General features: G+C 41.2%; 1 protein-coding gene across 1 annotated transcript in view; it reads right to left on the reverse strand.

Moving 5' to 3' along the window:
• Positions 1 to 3,669: 3,669 nt before the first annotated feature.
• FAM210A (family with sequence similarity 210 member A) overlaps positions 3,670 to 20,451 on the reverse strand; it is a 56,610-nt gene continuing 39,828 nt past the window's right edge. The window contains exons 4-5 of the mRNA XM_075826469.1: positions 20,275 to 20,386; positions 3,670 to 4,650 (exon numbers count right to left, since the gene is read on the reverse strand). Of these exons, the coding sequence (XP_075682584.1) occupies positions 4,378 to 4,650; positions 20,275 to 20,386 (385 nt within the window). The 3' untranslated portion in view covers positions 3,670 to 4,377. The remainder of the gene's footprint in view (positions 4,651 to 20,274; positions 20,387 to 20,451) is intronic.

Below are 20,451 nucleotides of genomic sequence, written 5' to 3' on the forward strand. Positions count from 1 at the left end.
CCATTCCATTTTGGAATGAGTCATTCCAGCACGTCTAGTCCTTGGCTTGTATCCAACCTATTTTGATACATGTCTTGAACTAGTCAACCCCAGGTTCAAATGCAACTGTTCAGATAAATTCCTTCTTCAACTGAATGAGCTACGCTATTGGAAGTGAAGTGGGATGTGGGCTCGAAACACGCAGAAGGGTATTATTCACTGTCTTCAATCTATGAAAGCTAGAGACAATTCATCCCTCAGGGGGGATACCAGTGTGGAGGTTCAAGAATGTGAAGAAATGAATGATGTCACTCTATGTAATGACAGCTGGTATTCGTACCCCGGCTCGGTTTAAATGTAGGAATTGCTTCACGTCCAGGGGTTTTGTGTATATTTGGTATAACGGATCTTTGCTTATCCCTATTTAAAGTGTTCATTGTATAGTTTTATGAAGGTTAAATTTGAATGGAAACGTATAAGAAAACAGAAAAGTCACATCCGCACCGACATCATTTTGATGTGGGTTGTTTACGTCTTCCTTATTGACCTATTGTTGCTGTTCCTGTATTTTAGGGTCAAAAAGTGATCATGACATACCACAGAAGTGTTATCATCACGGCCAGGAAGAAAATGAACAACTAAGCGGTGTCTGTATTTTTTATGTATTTATGTATTTTAGATGTACATTTCAGTTTGTCACTTCATTAATGACAAGAAATTGCCTAAGGATCCGGTCATGCGTTGGCGATAAACTTTCTAAGCTAGGCTGTTAAATTGTTAGGTGTTTTTTTTTGTGATAGATCCGGTTTTACTTGGGAAGGATTGTTATATATAGTCTGTTACTTTACAAAACTTTTTATTTTAATTATATGGCACTTCGTAATATATTTTATTAAAGAGTGGCGCAGTAAACAATTCCACAACAGGATAAACTAAAATTCTCCATTAGAATAATCTTACCCAACTTGACTAGCAGCTGTATCAGACCTCTTGCGTTCCAAGCTGTTAAAAATTTAATTCAGCAATTTCTGGGAAAGCTGGGTGCCAATCTTGGATTCTATAAATGGTAAATCTGCCTAGTTATGCAGCAAGAGGAGAGAGAATATATAGACCACTGCTTTAATAGTCAGATTAATCCTTTGGGAATATAGGACTTGCATGGCAGCTATAATGTTGACACCCAGCTTTCTGAGAGGCAGATAACAAAAAAATCCTGAAATTAGCTTTTAACAACTATAGCATTTAGTGATTCCTTGCCCAACAACCTCACAGAATATATTTGGGAATCAGGGCCAGCCTTAAAATGGTCTTATGAAGTCAACCCCTGTCCATCTTCCCTATTAGGCACGGTTTGTGGCTCCCATTCTTGCGGACTCAAACAGTCTATGTATTACGTGGATAGCCATTCATTAGAATGGCCTTCATGTCTTACTACATTTCCACTACAGCGGCCAGATAATCACCGCCGTGGCTCCATTCTGAAAAGCGTGGTCACCGACATGTCAACCCCTTTGCACAGGTTGAAAACTCCTAGTTGCCCCTGGCGAATCAACCTGTCACTACTGAAGGGGGCACCCAGCTGTCACACTTAGTTTATTGATTGGGCAGTGTTAATTGGCACTATATAAAACACTATAAGGAAGGGGGGGGGGGGGTCAATAGTAAATACTGCAAAGAGCACCAAACAACCAACGGCCGGCCCTGGTAGAAGATCAATAACATAGGACAAGAAGAAACTGGTTACCATGATAGAGGCTTGCTCACAGATAGGTTGCACTTTCAAAAAAACCTTCCGAAAAAAAATTTTGTAAAGGAAATCATGTCAACTTTGACCTCTGCCAAAGCATGTGTATGGCATGTTGGAACCAGAACAGATACACATTCTAATAGGGTAAATTATACCTACTACAATAAGGAGTAGGGACTAAAGACAATCTGGGGATGACATACAAGTAATGTACCATGTCATCTGAAACGGTCAAAAACAATTTAAGCCATTAGTTCTATTATAAGCTAAAGTCAGGTTCCAAGTCATATATAGGATATAAACGAAATCAGTTAATTAAACTTACATTTCAGCGTAACCCTTGTCCCTGACTTTCTTTGCAAAGAGGATTCATCTATGCTGCATACGGGGCTACTGTACACCAGCTGGGCGTGTGCACACAGGAGAGACCGCAGCTACTGTACACCAGCTGGGGGGAAGGTGCACACCGGAGAGACCACGGCTACTGAACACCAGCTTGGGGGGAGGGGTGCACACAGAAGAGACCACGGCTACTGAACACCAATTTGGGGGGGGGGGGAAAGGGTGCGGTTACTAAACTTTGTTCTTGCGGCGCTGATCACCAGGGGAGCACAGCGCTTCATTATGCACTTCGTAATGAACACCAGGAGAGAGAGTAGCACTGCATTGTGTGCTTGCCAAGTGTTCAGCAGTGACAAACACAGAGCCGCTAATTGCATAATGAAGCTCCACCCTCTCTCCCTTTGTTCAGCGCCGCCAAGCACACAATAGCGCTGGACACCAGGAGAGGGAAGTGTGCCAGCAAACCATGACCCACGTGCCGGCTGTGCCACAAGTTGCTAACCCTTGCCTTACTCCTTAGGTGAAACAGCCTTAGGCCCGGTCACCCTCTGGTTGACCGAATAGTAGAAAGATTTATCACTCCTTTTTTTTTTTACAGAGGTTTCGATTTGAAACCTAGAAATCTGGGGATCCTACCTTAACCTGTATCGCACTACTTTTTCAAATCGCCAATATAAATACATGTACATTACATACACACAGCAGACTAGCTGCAGCGAAGACTGTGAATGGGTCACAAGTGTATAAAACAAGCTTTATACTTCTCTTTTAGGAACTTGTTCCAATTTTTCCCTAAAAAAATTACATTTATGGGCAAAAGCAGTTTGAACAAATTTATTTTACTTATGCAGAGTAATAAAGAATTTAAATCATCAGTATAATAGGCCAACAAATGAAAACATTTTATTATTTTAGCCATAATCTTTTCTCGACCAGTCAAAAATCTTTTATCTGCTAGACCAGCAGATTCCAGACAAGGACGACATGGTGACTGTGCGCTCGGAATATTACGGTGTGTAAGATTAGGGTTAGTACACAGCTACATGGTACAGCGAAGGAGAAAGGCTGGAGACCGGATACTTCATCATGATTCACAGGTCTACAATGACGACTGTGCTAGAATCCAACAAAACAAGAAACACTACATAACATTATTGCTGCTATAGAAATGTAATTAAATAGATGGTTACAGAAATTATTTTCATAGAATCAGAACCAGCATCTGAGACTTAGAACGAAGGACATGTCAACACAGCTTTGCTTAAAATACAATTCCCATTGAGTTAAATATGGATCATTACTCTGCGAGGGAAGCATTTATGGCGCTTTTACCAAACACCTGTGATTAGAGAGATGGGTGAAGCCATGTATGTACTTTGCTATATACCAGGCTGGAGTACTGCCAGCTCCTGGGCACTCCTCACCATTTCCAATGTTGCGACAGTATTTAATAAATAAGTTTGTCTCATACTCAAAGTAAAACCTATAAAGCCATGAGCCTATACTCCATAATATGCGTTCTAATAGTGATTCTTACCATGATATGGGCAGAACGCATTACATGATGAAAGGCCAGGTAGATGGTCATTATATTATATATTATACTTTATATGGGATATTTGGCAATTGGCACCAGTTCATTCATGTCTCTAGCTTAAATATTATAGATATTTAGCGGATATCCTTTCTGCTGTCAGATCGCCAGGCACATTGGAAAAATTCTGTCAAGAGTTTCCCACAAATTATTTAGAATATTAGGAAAATACTTGGATATGGACACGGGGAACTATGACAGACCAGTCTCATATGATCATTATGATCACACTTGTAACTATGGGGGCTCCTAGTTTTAAACTCCCCAGCACCTATCCAGCCGTTTTATGGCGTAGGACAAACCAATCAGACTCCATTAACTGCAGATCGTATAGATTGTCACGATCCACATTTACAGTCCGGGTGGATGTGAAAGAATAGTTCGGCAGCTTGCCCGCAGTATTATTATAAATTGCTGCACAATGAGACATTAAACATTTATATTGGATTTCAATGAAAAAGTTTCTAATATTACGTCTAACTGTATACGGCTATTTAGACGTGCCGATAACTGTAAAAGCCATAGACAACTTAAACTTGTAATATATAGGATTTCTAGGAACATGTTCCTGTGCAGACTAAAGTATATCCACGTGTTCAGAGTACCGCAACTCTACGCAGATTTTAGATAGCAAAACTGGTTAAAAACAAATATCGTTTTCTGTGCACAACGCTTGGAACTGGATATTCTGCAGTTCTCTTAACAGGACATCGTCCTATTCCTCCTCTTTCTTCTTTCTAAAAGTGAAGGAATCTTTGGTTTCTTGGAGCCTTCCAGATATCCTGTCTTTTGTTTCTTCCATTTTTTCACTGATCAGGTCTCTGGTTACTTCCATTTTCTCACTGAAACGTTCTTTGGTCTCCTCCATTTTGTCCTGTATATAGTCCTTCACCAATGGCGGCGTAGACAGGTAGCCATATTTCCGAAGATATTTAACACTAATAGAAGTCCCTCCTAATGTTACAGTGTATCGGACTGGGGTTGCAATCTGTAGAAAAAAAACAAAACAGAGACTATCAATTAGTATTGTGATTTCTGCAGCTTCCGCCCACATTTGCACCGTTCATACAAGCCAACCACCACAGTTCCCCCTGCATTGAACAGAACACCATTGAATGGGATGAATGGAAAAAATGCAGCTTGTATCACTGGAGAAAGAGCAACACAAGTCACTATACTACATAAAGTGGAGATGTGAATAGTGTGCAAGAATGACTTCGCACCCATGTAATTTTCATTGTTTCTTTACATTCTAGAATGAAAAAAAAATGGAAAATAGAAGACACTGATTTCAATGGAGCCATTCAGGGAAAAAAAAAAACAGACGATAAGAATGCTCTTTGTGCCCGATTAACACAACTGTCAATGCCAGTCTTCCCACTAATGTCGCACAACACTGATCTATTAGGATGAAGTTCAAATATCAGTAGTGTTGAATGGATAATAGTAGATAGATGGGCCACGTATTGAACAAGCACACACTCAGATGGCAGTGCCTGCAGGTCAGAGCTGCGCTGCTCTAAAAGGCATAAAAGACGCCTCTGATGAAGTAAAGGGATGTGAAACTGTGTCATTTTGTATTTTGGACCATAAATTCATAGGTGTCTACTCAGTCAGAAAATGACATGCATCTATATGGACTGTAAAGCTGGTCATATAAGTAGTGTTTTGGGCTTATACCACATCTTACAGCATTTCGCGGACTATTAAATAATTCAGGTTATCACAGATTTAGAAAACAAATATGGAAATTCCAATGGACTTTGTCTATAATTTCCTATTCCCTAGAAGAATAAGACCCTAACTGAACTGATGGGGTTTGAGAAATGGGATACGCTTTCCTCTTTCAACAGTAGGCCGTTAAAACTTCCGATTAGACACTATGATATGACAGAAATAACAAAAAAAAACAAAACCCACACACAAAACCATGTGTGAACAACAGCCTCAGAATATGCAGCTTGTGATCAAGATCAGAATTACACACTTTTTCCCAATTCTGTGTGATCTAGATCTGCATATCCTAAACACGTACCTTTAATTTTACAACTAGTACCCCCTTAAAATGTCGGACCCAAGCGATTATAAAAATGCTTTGCACGTTAGTCTTAGGCTTCGTTCACATCTGCGCCAGGGTCCCGCTCAGACGTTCCGTCAGAGCTTTCTGTCGGAACGGGACCCTGACTGACACAAACAGAAACCAAAAGGTTTCCGTTTCCATCTAGGGATGTCACGATACCAGAATTTGGACTTCGATACTGATACTTCGTTTAGTATTGCAATTTCGATACTTTGCCAACAGTAATAAAAAATAATTATTTCTTCCGTTTTCTGATGTGAGGCATGTGGTGTGATGAATTTTGAATGCGCCTCACATTAATAGTAATTAATCCCATCATGTTTCTCAGTCATAATGGGTTAATGTGTGAGGTACATGATGGGGTTAATTACTATTAATGTGAGGAACATGGAGGTTAAATTCATCGCACCTCACATTAATAAGTGATAGAAAGCAGTTTAATTTTTTTTTTTACAGTGTACACATCATAAATGATGCAAAAAAATGGTTGTGCTGGTTATTTCGGCCGCGCCAATACTGATTATGTGTATATTTTATGTATTGAGACTTATTTTAATGTTTATTGTAAAAAAAGCGTATGTGTATTTTTTTTAAATTTAACAATACTTTGTTTTTACTTTTAAACTTTAATGTACTGACATATATCAGATATGTGCCAGTACATTAGCCTGTGGACGGATAGCACACAGGCTGTTAGGACATACCTCAGTATGTCCTAACAAGAAATATGGTAGGACAGCCCTGGGGTCCGTCAATAGACCCTGGGCTGTCTGCCCATATATGGTATGGTCCTCGATCGGGTCACAGGAATTCCCTGTGACGCGATCCAGGGGCATCCCCCCTTCTCATTTTCTCCTGAATGCTGCAGTCAGCTGTGATCGCAGCATTCAGGGGATTAGCGGCTGAGAGGAGAGGTTTCTCTGATCTCCACCGTTATAGAGCGGGGCTGCGGCTGTGTAATGCAGCCATTGCCCTGCTCCTGACAAGAAGTGCGCGCGCGGTCAGCATGAGGTGATGCGGCCGGGGCTGCACTAATGAGCGGCGGTTCAGGCACGGAGGACAGAACATAGGGGTGTTTGCAGTGTGCCCGCCATGTTCCGTCTTCAGTGCCGCCGCTCATTAGTGCAGCGCCGGCCGCATCGCATCATCATGACCCCGCGGCACTTGTTATCAGGACTCCGGAGCGGAGCAATGGCTGTATCACACAGCTGCAGCCCCGCTCTCATACATTCATGTATTACTATACTAAGCTGTGCGGCTGCGCAGCGAAGTATCGAAATACAGGAAATAGCGGTATCGAACCGTTTAGGGATGCACAGTATCGAAACGGTATCGAAGTTTCAATGCATCGTGTATCCCTATTTCCATCACCATTGATTTCACTGGTGACGGATCAGGTCCCAATGGTTTCCGTTTGTCTCAGGTGTGGTCAAAACTATGGAACCCCTGCACAACGGAGACAAACTGAAACCATTGGGACCGGATCAGTCACCATTGAAATCAAAGGTGATGGAAACGGAAACCTTTGGTTTGTGTCAGTCAGGGTCTCACTCCGACGGAACGGGACCCTGGCGCAGATGTGAACGAAGCCTTATCCAGCAAGCCAATGAAAAATTTCTACAAACCTTTCAGATTAAATTCTTAATCTTTATTTCAAGGCACTTCAGAACTTAGTAGACCATTAATTTACAGCTCGAATACAAGAAAATACAATTCTGGAGTTTCCAATGTCTTGTTTAATATGGTGAATGGTCACACGATATTTACAGCTGCCCATACACACTGGGCTAAGTACACCTCATGTTTGGCCATACAATTGACAGATTTTTCTTTAACGTAACTATGTACGTATGTAAATGTAAGCCATTGTCTCCCATTCTAAAAACAGAAAAAATGGATACCTTTACTTGAATTTTTGTAGTTGTGTTGCTACACTTTTCAGTACTGTATAAAAGAAAAGAAAGGACACTTTTGGCATAGGTCTTTCCCATGGAAGCCTATAAGCAATGTATGCATGTATATTTTTTTTTTTGTATTTCACAATGCATATTTCAGTTGTAACAGCCAAACCTTTGCACAATAGCGGTTACATAGCTCAGTTGAAAACCATCAATCCCAATTCCCCAAAATAATGTTTACTTAAATAGGGAGTAGGGAATAAACCACTGTGCATGTGCAACTAGGAGGTTGGTCAGGCTGCCCCAAGCACATTAGATCATGGGCTTATCCCACCAGAGTTAGCAGGTTTGGGGGGACTTTAATGTGTATGGCCAGGTTAAAAACCTTTACATAACAAAACTGGAATAATTGCCCAATAGAAAGCCTAATCATTTTATAGGCTTCCAACAAGCCTTCCAAAACCGGTCCGTTCCTGGGCATATTGATCCATTTCTTCTTGAGTACTTTTAAAATAATAGTTAAAAAGTAAAAAGACAGATACAACAGGAGTAGCTAATGGCTAGTAGTCATCCTACTGGAGAAGACATACCAGTCACCGGGGTCTACCATGAAATTGATAAAAGACTTCTATAATCCCTTTCATGGCAGCAAAACCAGTTTCTGGAAGGGAAAAAGTTGACATATTCCGTTCATTAAGAACTCTGCTGCTGCGTTTGACATATACAGGTTTCTAGTCCCTTTACAATGGTCTAATTATCAAGATATCCAAGTATCGTGGATAGCCAAGGGAAAACAATCACATCCTCTGTCAGGAATCCTGAAGTTGGATGAAAGCAGTGAGCAAGCTTAACAGAGACGTATTGTGACAGATTAAGTGTGATGTATTAGAAACCACACGTGCAATAAAAAAAATAATCTAGTACAGTGGTTCCAAAACTATTGAATCCGATCACCGTCCACAGTTAGGCTAATGATATGGATGCCCCAGTACTTCAAAGGCAAGGAGCAGATATATACACATTGGAATTGCAGGCTGAAGGAGCTTAGATTTTTTTTCTTAATATTTTAACTTAAAGTTCTAATATTTGTACTCTTTTACATTTTTTTTAAATTTTTATTAGGGGAGTAGTGTGTTTGCAGAACCTCTTGTATGTGTCTGTGTATCTCTGTATTGCAGGTTTTGAAGACAAAACCAGAAGTAGATTCAAATTAGAGGAGGAGTAGTAAAGGTACGGTCCCATGTAGCAGTGTCCACATGCGAATGGCAACATGATTTTTTTGTATTTCACGTTCTCCCCCCTTTATAATCCACACCTGGCTTTGGCTTCAAAAAGCACATGATTAAAAACCTGAACGTGTACTAGCAGGCTAAGTTCACACAGCAAAATTTGGAGGCTGAAAAATAAAAATAGAAATGACGCATAAAGTAAAAAAAGTTTGTTTTTTTTAAAAAGTTGTTTTTCAATTAATACGTGTATTTTGATGGGTATTTGAGGCGTTTTTAGTAACATTTTGTATTTTTTGCCTCCCATTGACTACACGACACGTAAAATGGTCAAAGATTCGACTTAAAGGGGTTTTATGAGGGACATTTACGACATATCAACAGAATGTCATAAGTGTCAGATAGATGTGGGTCCCACATGACAGTTATAGAAACCGCGTAACTCACATGCTACGCGGTTTCCGTAACGGCCATTCACTACTATGGGCATTACAGAAACCACGTATCTCAGCGAGTTACACTGTTTCCGTAAAGCCTGACCATGTAATCAGGAGGTGGGCGAAAGTCAGCGTGAGAACAAAAAGCTAGACTGGGGTTTAGGGTGCCCCGTTCTCAAGATAGGTGCGGGTCCCAGAGGGGATGCCCGCATCTGACATGACGTATCCTGTTAACCCCTTAGTGACCACCAATACGCCTTTTCACGTTGGTCACTAAGGGGCCTTCGGCTAGGCCGACGCCTTTTCACGTTGGCCTAGTCGAAGTCCTGCACGGGTCTCCCGTGCAGGCTGGAGCCGGGGCTCAGCTGTCTGATGACAGGTGGGCTCCTGCTCCAACACCCGCGATCGGAGTTTACTTAGATCGCGGCCGTTTAACCTCTTAAATGCCGCCGTCTATAGCGACCGCAGCATTTAACTTGTTTACAGAGGGAGGGAGCACCCGGTCACCCATAGGCAGCCCGCAAATGCAATCGCGGGTCTCCGATGGGGTGTCATGGCAGCCGGGGGCTTGATAAAAGCCCCCAGGTCTGCCCTGGACATATGTCTATTAGGACGCGCCGGAGGCACGTCCTAACAGATTGCCTGTCAGATTTACACTGACAGGCAATAATGCTCTGGTATACGAAGTATACCAAAGTATTATAGCAGCGATCTGAAGATCGCACAGTAAAGTCCCCTAGTGGGACTAATAAAATAAGTAATAATTGTGAAATAAAGATTAATAATAAAAATGACAGTAAAAAGAATAAAAAAAAACATTTTTTTTTCCATAAAAAGTGGTTTTATTTAGTAAAAGTGTAAAAAATAAAATACACACACATATGTGGTATCGCCGCGACCGTAATGACAATTAATAAAGTTAATATGTAATTTAAACCGCAAGGTGAATGTCGTAAAAAAAAAAAAACGCAAAAAAACAATGGCGAAATTGCAATTTTTTCCCCATCGCCCCCCCAAAAAAGTCATAATAAAAATGAATCCATGACTCCCATGGACCCCAAAATACTACGTGTCGTCCCGCAAAAAACAAGCCCAAAAAATCACTACATTGATGGAAAAATAAAAAAAAGTTACGGCTCTTGGAAAGAGACGATGCAAAAACAAATAATTTTAGTTCAAAAGTTTTTATTGTGCAAAAGTCGTAAAAACATAAAAAAAAACCTCTACATATGTGGTATCGCCGTAATCGTACCGACCCATAGAATAAAGGTAACATGTTATTCACGCCGCACAGTGAACGGCGTCAATTTAAAAAACGCATAGAACAATGGTGAAATTTCAGTTTTTTTTTATAATCCCCCCCAAAAAAGTTAAAAAAATTATATGTACCCAAAAATGGTGCTATTAAAAAGTACAACTAATCCCGCAAAAAACAAGTCCTCATACAGCTATGTAGACGAAAAAATAAAAAAGTTATAGCTTTGAATGAGACTATAGAAAAACAAATAAAATAGCTTGGTCATTAGGGCCTAAAATGATCTGGTCACTAAGGGGTTAATATGTCATAAATGTCCCTAGTCGGAAAATCCCTTTAAGTAAATAAATGGGACGTATGCACTACCGACGCATATTCTCATTAAAGCTAATGAAAAGCTTATTCCAAGCGTTTTTTCGGCACGTAAATGAGTCAACATACACATTGTGGATTTCTCAAAAAGGGTGAAATCCGCCGTATGTTTATATTTCCATGCAGAAACAGCATGTGGATAAGATTTGTTGAAAAAATGCAAATGGTTGGTACTGTAATCAGCTGCAGATCTACAAAACGGAAATCTGCAGCATTTTCATTCCATGTGGACCCGGACATAGGCCCCCTGCACATGTTTTCCAACTGCAAATCTGCAGTGTAATACAGTGCCAGCCATGTAGATGAGATTTTTATTTTTTATTTTAACTTATTACATTTTTCGACATAAGTAGAAAAATAACAAATGGGATAGATGGAAGCTCCGAGGTTTTCGAGCAAGATGGAGTACAGGCCCACGCTGCATTTAATAAATGTCTGAGCAGCGAACGACTATATTTTCCTATAGAAATATGGTGAGGGTTGAGAAGAATCCAGGCAGGATCATTCAGAGACCAGTCTGTAATTACAGGAATAATGTCTTGGACCACAGTCCAAAATGGCCTGAGCTTGTCAAAACGAAAAAAAAAAAAAATGTGCATATGGGTCCCCTCTTTTGTGCCAGAGCAACGAAACATATGGGAACATTTTGTGTAAAACACGTGGAACCCTGTACTAAATCGGGAGAGGATTTTAAAGTTAGTCTCTTGCTATGCGTTGCTAATCGATGCTTTATGAGTCAGAACCAAGACTTTCTCTCTCTGTTCCCCCGTCAAGGAGATCTGAAGATCCCTCTACCATTCCTGTATATAAGGTACATGCCCCTCACGGGGAGAGAGCAGTGACCTATAAACTTTTGATAATGTTCACTGGACGTGACCGGTATGGGAGCATCAAGATTCAAATGGAGTTAGCGTACGAGCATAGGAATTAGGCTCAGGCAGGGAAGACAGATAGTGTGTCAACTGCAAAGACTGCCAATAAGTTGCCACAGGAAGATCAGTAGGAGCCGAAAGCTCCACACCCTACATCCAAGCAGTAAATTTGCAGAATTGGCCAACCCTATATCACTCAGCTCGAAGCCAAACCTTAAACGCGGTTGTGAAATCCGGGCCAAAAGTTCAGATAGGAGATTTTGAAGGAGAAATCAAGAAGTGTGATTTAAGCATCTTAAGACAGTGGGATGATCACTCAAGGATAACCAGTGAGTCTGGGCTAACCCAGGCAAATACTCCAGGGGGATGTGTGAAACCCTGTTCTACGGCAGCCCAAGCTTTGAACGGGTAATGTCTGCACCAGTCAACTATCTGGTTAAACGCATCGCATGATAGTAATTTTTAAGGTAAATTCCACCATGCCTCTTAGCCAAAGTGAGTAATTTCCCCTGAAGTCTGGGATGTTTATTAGCCCACACAAAGGATGTGAACAGTTGAAAAACCAGTTTAAAAAAAAAAAGAATGAAGGTATTTTAAAATCGGGAGGGCCTGGATAGGATACAAGAGACTAAGCAGGATGATCATCTTAAGAATGCTAAACCGACCAAACCAAGAAAGGGTCCCTGTGATCCATCGAGCTAAATCTACTTTCAAAGTTTGTAGAAAGGGAAGAAAATGGAGCATGAAGGTCTGGTCTATAATGCTTAAGTGGATACCCAGGAATTTGATAGAGTCTGTCACCCACCTAAAAGAGAAGTTGGAACATAATGGTCTCCTTTGGGCCTGAGATATATTAAGTGTCAATGCCTCAGATTTCTGAAACTTTATTTTGAAATAAGATAAGGAGCTCCTCCATAAGATTAGGCATGGAGAGATGGGGAGAGGTAAAAAAGAAATGCAAATTCGAGGAGACAGCCACTTTAATAGATTGAACATTAATGGTCAGACCATCAATATTAACATTAATTCCTAAACCTACGGAGGAGGGGCTCTAAAGATAAAGCAAAAAACAGAGGAGAAAAAAGGGCACCCCTGCCTTGCTCCATTGCGAATTCATGCCAACATATTAGGACCTAAGCCAAGATGTTCCAAAATAGTGAATTGGAAGTTCCAATTGACTATCAAAGGCCTTCCACGGATTTGTGGCTAAAACCATCGGACAGGTTTGGGAATTCGCCCATTGAGTAAGATTGAAGGTCTTGGTTGTGTTGTCTCTCGCTTCCCTGGTAGGGATGAACACCGTCTGGTCTCCATGAACCACAGCAGGCATTAGAGGGGGAAAGGCGGGTCGTCAACATTTAAAAAAAAAAAAAAAAAGTTTTACATTTACATGTAAATGAGATTTTACAATTTTGGTTGCAGATTTTCACCGTGGCTTTCATGCCTTTCAATGAGAGTAAAATGGACATGTAAAAACAAGGGAGGGTAACAATATGTAACTCTGCTCACTCAGAAGAGAACATGTTCTTACATACAGATTATATTACCCTTATATCACAGGGATTGTTTTACTGTTAAAGATTTTCTCATAATTAAAAGGGTAAATTAAAAAAATACATAAAAAGACTAGCAAAAAAACTGACCACCACAAACAGATTAAGAAGTTGTGCTGAGTGATACTTCCTTGTAGTCCCAGTACCAAGATGTTATTTGAGTTGAGGCTGTATGTCAATCTCATTTTCATATGGAATTATCACCACGGTTGCAGTTCCCTAACACCTTCCTAAAGCCCACTGACAGATTAACTGGCCTCCCACCAGGTGTAGGTTTTTTGTCCTGGTCCGTAATAAGTAATGTACACATTTTATAAGCTCCTATAATTACACAATCACAAAACATCTACTATTCAAAATCAGGGCCGATTCTCACTTTTCTGCTGCCGGAGGCGAAAATTGAAATGGAACCCCCAGCTTTTGATTGACCTTCCCCTGGCTGTTCTACATCACTAGCAGCCTCCTCCATTTCTTGCGGATGCGCCGTTGCCTTGTACTCCCCTGGCATGCGAGGTGCAGCGATGAAGCCAGGCAGAGCACACCTCGCTGCCTGATGCATGGCCAAGTAGTTCAAGGCAATCCGAGAAAGTTGGAGGTGGCTTCTAGTGATGTATAATAGCCAGGGGGATGTCAATCAAGCATGAAAAGGTGGGTTTGGAGGCAGGATTATGTGACTTCAGGATAGTGGCACCGCTCCATGACCCTTTAATGAGTAATTAGCATATAGTGTGCGCCGTTTTAAAAGTTGATTAAGGATTTTGCTGCATCTGAAAAAAACATACAAGGGAACGTTTGGAAATATTGTCAAGTCATGTATTACAGCATGGTGGCGATTCAATGGTTTAAAACTACCTGACATGTTCCCATTATATAGTCAATGATTTGCAGCAATTCCATCTACCCTGAAATTTTGTTATTATAAATATATCCTATAGAATTACAGATTCAGAACCAAGCTCATACATATATACACAGTACCAGAGCCAAGCTCAGTACATATATACAATAACAGAACCAAGCGCAGTACATAAATACAACACCGGAACCAAGCGCAGTACATAAATACCACACCAGAACCAAGCGCAGTACATAAATACCACACCAGAACCAAGCGCAGTACATAAATACCACACCAGAACCAAGCGCAGTACATGAATACAACACCAGAACCAAGCGCAGTACGTAAATACAGCACCAGAACAAAGCTCAGTACATAAATACAGCACCAGAACCAAGCTCAGTACATAAATACAGCACCAGCACAAATACAGCTCAATTTAGTGTAACCCCTGCCGCATACGTTTGTACGGCGTAAAACTACACCTCCCAGCATGGCCCTAACAATGGTAAAAATATGCTGGGAGCTGCGGTTTCACAAAAAAATAAAATAAAAAACAATTAAAAAATCTCATACCACCCATCATCTCACTGCAGATCATACAGTGACTACAGTACGGATTAGAGGCAGAACAGACATTTACATTAAGTGACTCACAGGTGATGTCTTCTCAGATTGTTTTTTTCTTTTTTCTTCTCCATCCGATCCGGGCCTCCATGATGACTTCTCCTGACCACAGCCCATTTCTGCAGTTTGCCGCTCAGATGTTTTCAGTTTCTCACTTTCTCAACATTTCGGCACCTATGAACAAAGATAAAATTCCCTTGGTGCCACACACTACACTCCTAAATATAATAGCGCCATACACTGCACCTCTAATTCTAATAGCGCCATACACTGTGTCCCTTATTAGAATAGCACAATACACTGTCTCATACACACAGTGCCCCCTGTAGATAGTGCCCCACATATAGCCTCCCCGAAGATAGTGCCCCACAAATAGCCCCCCATAGATAATGCCCCACATTTAAGCCCCCGTGAAGATTGTGCCCCCTGTATATAATGCCACTCACACTTTTAAGAGAAAAAAAAACAAAAAAAAAAAACTTTGCATACTTACCTGATCCCATTTCCGTGCCGTCCTCTTGCAATGCAGGCCTGCTCTCTTCTGAGCAGGTCTGCTGGGGCTGAACGACGCAATGATGTCATTGTGCTGCTTGCGTCTTTAAAAGGCATTGCGTGGCAGGGCAAGTCATTCTGCCCTGCCAATCAACTCATCAGACGTCATCGCACCATTTGCATCATTGAAAAGGCTCTGAATAGCAAGTGTCCTGCCATTCAGCGCTTATGCGTGTAATTGTATCTGCGTCCTATAGACGCAGATACAGTTATAGTGCAGGATGGGGTGGCGGGCGTTAGTTTGAGTTGCGCCGCTGCCCCCTCGGCGAGAAACTCATCTAGTCTTATGGACGGTGCGGCCCTTTTCAGAATACATTTAATGTGCAATTTTCTTCATTAACTCAATTTCTGTTACAAATGTAAGGGCCTATTCATATTGCAATGTACATTAGGCATATGCCTCAGGCGCACATGCTTTATGTATCCATATGGCCCCATTGACCCGATATATACCCCAAAAGAGTGTCTTTTTTTTATTTATTTTTTTATACTGAATCGAATAGTGTAGTCGTAGTGAACTACAATATTCAAATGGAACTCTATGGACAAAGTATGCCCCTGTATGCCTATACAATGGCATATGTCGGAGCCTACAGTAAATTGAAGAAACACCGCAGCACTCAGATGTCCAAAAGATATTGGTCTTTATTCACCAAGCAGTAAAAAACTACAACTTTTTCACCCCTGTTGGGTCTTTGTCAAGCATAGTGATAGTAAATCTGTGCACACTTTATATAACTCATGTTGAATGACATCACTTCCTGAACATATTAAATAACGGTTAAATACCCTTAAAAATACATAATCATATCATTAAATATCCCCCACATCAGAGTGAAATACAGTCACAAAACATATATAGATCGCCAATGTAGTACCTGTATACCAGTCGATTAGAGCATCTTGTCTTGTCAGCGTCTATAGTTCTCCATTGCGCATGACAGGAAATCCTAGTATCCTCAATATCCAGCGTCTGCCGTTTCTATGGTTACGCATCGCAATCTCACTCTGGACCCCGCATGCGCATTAAATTTAGACTACGTGATTGTAACAGTTAGCAGAGAACCCGGTGAGCTGGAGGTTTCCTCCCCTTGTTCTAGTTCAGAGAACCCGTTGTTATAGTAACAAAAAGACGATAACATATCACAGATGAGTCCTAGAAAAGGATTCTGCGTGTCTCATCAGAAGAGTGGAAGTCAAATTACAGTTATCTTGCAATATCATTAATAAATGTCCCAAAAATGGGATCAACATTATTTAATAGCAATTGCATATAAATATTAAATAACAAAAAAGCTTATAGATATCCAACATCTATAATTTTCCGATAAGACAGGCAGAAAATATCAAAATTAGCCACAATCCAATATACCGGAGCCTTCCGTCAGAGGCATACTTCAGGAAACACTCCCAACATATACCTCCGCTGGAAAGCTCAAACGCAGCGTACAGAACCTTAAAAAGGTGTTGTATTTTCAAATAACCGGTTAGGGAATTCTAGGTTAATACAAGGAAGTTTACCATTTAGGACGCTCACCTATTAGTCAGAGCGGATATCAAAGTCAGCCTCTCATTCTGGAAGACTCAGCACGGGTAATGCATTAGGTGGCGGCCCTGCAGATGGTCTTAAGAAATGGTGCTGGTTCCCTCAGATTACAGCGGATTGCTGGGGTTTCCAGCAATGGGACTCTAAACAGCTTATAGTCAGGGAACCCTTCTAATAAAAAGTGGTTCTCTAAAGTGGGAAAACACTTTATGCTTTCCCAAGCTATAACAAGGAAAATAGATTTTAGACCTCATATTCATTTTTTTTTTTTTTTTTTACACCCCAGTGCTTCACTATGAGGAAATAGTAATAGAATTAGGAGTGTGAGATTCCCTGCCTGGGACATCACTGTAGCAAAATGAAGAAATGAAATAGAACTTCATAATGGCTGGTATGCTTTAAGTGACTTTATTAACACTTTACATTCATATCCATATAACACCGCAGGTGAAAGTGCGTCTCTTTTAAAAGGCTACCGGCTGTGCAGAGAACGGCAGTACAGCCCCATTCACTCGAATGAAGTGGTGCTGCAGTTCCCTGCAAGGCGGATGGCCAGGAGCGCTGCTGTGCAGAGAAAACCATTAAAGCTGCAGCCCCTTCATTCTCCGGATCGGTGAAAGCCCCAGAGGTCGGGTCCCCGTCGATCAGAAAGTGATGTCATATCGCTAGGATATCACTTGGGAAATCACTTCAGCTGCCTTCCTGTCTATCCAATGCATTGCTCTCTCGTGACATAGCAATTGTTTACAGACATGCGTCATACAGCATGTTGGCTTTGTGTTTCGGGGGTCTGCATCGTAGCCATTATGTCACATAGCAGAAATTGCGTGTAGCACTAGCTAGAGGTGGCAGATCTGGCTTGAATGCCTCTTCTTGACAATTCCGGCATGGTTTTGGGCCTCTAATTCGCAGTGTTCCTCCTTGTAGAGCTAGGGACTGATTATTAAGTAGCACAATTCACACCTAGGATTTAAATGCACACATTACTCTATACAAGCCCAACAAATAGAGTACAGTGCATGGCTGTTGAATATGCTATGCCCCGATAATGAACAGCTAATCTTTATTTTCAGCACTTTTACTTTTGCATAGAACACACGGAGCGGATGTACCAAAATTAAATACTATAAAGGTAAGCAGCTTTGATCAAGCTGTAAAGCCTGCTTAACAGTCTAGACATGAGGGAAACATGTTTGAACCGGTGGAGAGCGTAGCTGCGAGCAACTACAAAAACGACTCCGTTCCAGACTAGTCCCGTGTCCTAGATTATAATCACACCTGCAAGCTGAACACAGTGGAATCTGGCAGAAGTGAAAGAGGAGCTTAAAGAAAACAAAAAACACAAATCCCATTACTTTCTGCCAGACAAAATAGAAGTGTATTATAATAACCGAATATGATGTCTCTCCATCCAGTGCATCAGGCACAACGACCAGAGGGGGAATACTTTACTCAATACAGTCTACATCAGGGCTTCTAAAAATCGCTGCCGTAACATGAAGCGTAAATGACATTTCAAGGTATTCAACGTGACCTGAAAACCTCTGAGGTTTCTTTTGGCGACACGTCCTGCTACATTCATGACCGATGCAAAAGACAAATCTCACTTAACGAATAGTAAAAATATAAAATCGTATGTAATTTTTAACATCCAAGTCTACAGCCCATGGACCCCAGGCTAAAATCCTTATGGAGAAGTGGACTGTAGGGCTCCTCAAAAGGATTACTGATGGAAATTTCAGAAAACAGTCTGTCCCATGACCACTACTTTATCTCACGTATCTCCTTTTCGGAGTATATTCCAGTTGTAAGTTGACGAAAAGTCCTTTAACTATAAATGACTTAAAGGGGTTGTCCATTTTAGACAATCTTTAATTAGGAGAGTCTTGCAACAATAAGCTTATCACAGTTAGTCCCATTGTAGGGAACCCCAAAAATCAACAGCAATATGTGTGGGAAGCCCCCAGCAGGTGTTCTTGTCCCCTGCAGTGCCACCACAGGGGAAATGAAGCATTACACAGTTCCCGTTAAAAATCAATGGGCTGTATGTTTAAAGGGGTTCTCCCACAAAACAAGGATAGGGGATACAGGTGTGATCGCTGGGGGTCCGACCACTGGGCCCCTCAGTGATCAGGCGAACCGTCCCCTGAAGTGCTCTATGAGAAGCTTGGGACTTTCAGGGCTCGTATCCGGCTTGTGTGTCCGGCAGCTCCATATAAATGAATGGAACGCCAGTAACGCATGCACACAAGCGCGACCGGCGCTCCATTCATTTCTATGGAGCTGCCGGACACAGACCCCAGAAGTCCAATACTTCTCATGGGGCACTTTCGGTTCCCCGTTCTCCTTATCACTGGGGGCCCCAGCGGTCGGACCCCCAGCGATCACATGTGTTTTGCGGGAAAACCACGTTAATGAATGGACATGATGAGAGATCCTTTTTATAGCCACTCTTTGCTCTAGTCTATGAGAGTCCTGCATGGGAGACTTCCTCTTAACTCAGAATGCCCGAAAAGGGTATTTTTAAAAAGTTTTTCTAAACCCGTCAACCCCTATAATATAACTGTAATTCGGTTTGGTGCGGATGATGCCATACATTTAAAGTATTACATGCTTCTAACAGATGGTAAGAACCTATCTTCTTCAAAACTTCTTTAACTTACAGAAAGGAAAAGCTACAGTCAACAGGGCAATGGTTACTAGACGAAGCGATACATGACGTCTAAAGTATCTTCTAGCAGGCGTACAGTTTCTTTTTCAGTGCCGACATGCTGAAGGGCTTCTACATGATGCAATCACAGGGAATTTTCACTAAAAGCATGTGTCAATGTCAAATATTTGTGTGGGGGAAAAAAAGACAATGAAGAAAGATCCCTTACACCCCCACCAGCCCTGACTCCCATCACCATGACTCCTCTAGCACAGGGCTGTCAAACTTGCCAGTGTTATAATGAGCAGGCAATAATGTGGCTTTGTTATAGAAATATATCATTACAAAAAGGGGATTTAGTATGTACTGGCCACGGCACAGAATGACTGAAGGGCATACTGAGATAATTGATGGCAAGTTAGCATTAATCCGAACTTTGATTGTGCGAGGCTATGAATACGGGTCACAGACAAGTGATTGAAGGTGGTCTGTACATCCAGAAGTTCCAGGCATTCTACTACACATTCCTTCATATGACCAGCTTTATTCATTCGTCGTGTCAAATAATTGGGCAGGATCTAGTTCTAGAAAACAACACACAGAACATGCAATAAAAGGCATTTACACTAAGGAAACCACAACCCGTATCCAAAACACAGAAATCAAACGTTTCTAGGTGTCAATCCACGTATTAATTCTACGTTACCTTATACAGGGCATATGCTGTAAGTACATTCCCGCTCTGAGAATTCTTGAGAATGTTCACTATACTTTCAGGCAATCCAACAAACTCCAGGAAAGGAACCACATTGATTCCTCTGTTAAAAAAGTGAAAAAAAATAAATGTTAGGCAGAAAAGTATGAGAATTGCCCAAATCTTATA

The sequence above is a fragment of the Rhinoderma darwinii genome, chromosome 5 (genome assembly GCF_050947455.1).
Source record: "Rhinoderma darwinii isolate aRhiDar2 chromosome 5, aRhiDar2.hap1, whole genome shotgun sequence".
In the NCBI taxonomy this organism is placed as follows: domain Eukaryota; kingdom Metazoa; phylum Chordata; class Amphibia; order Anura; family Rhinodermatidae; genus Rhinoderma; species Rhinoderma darwinii.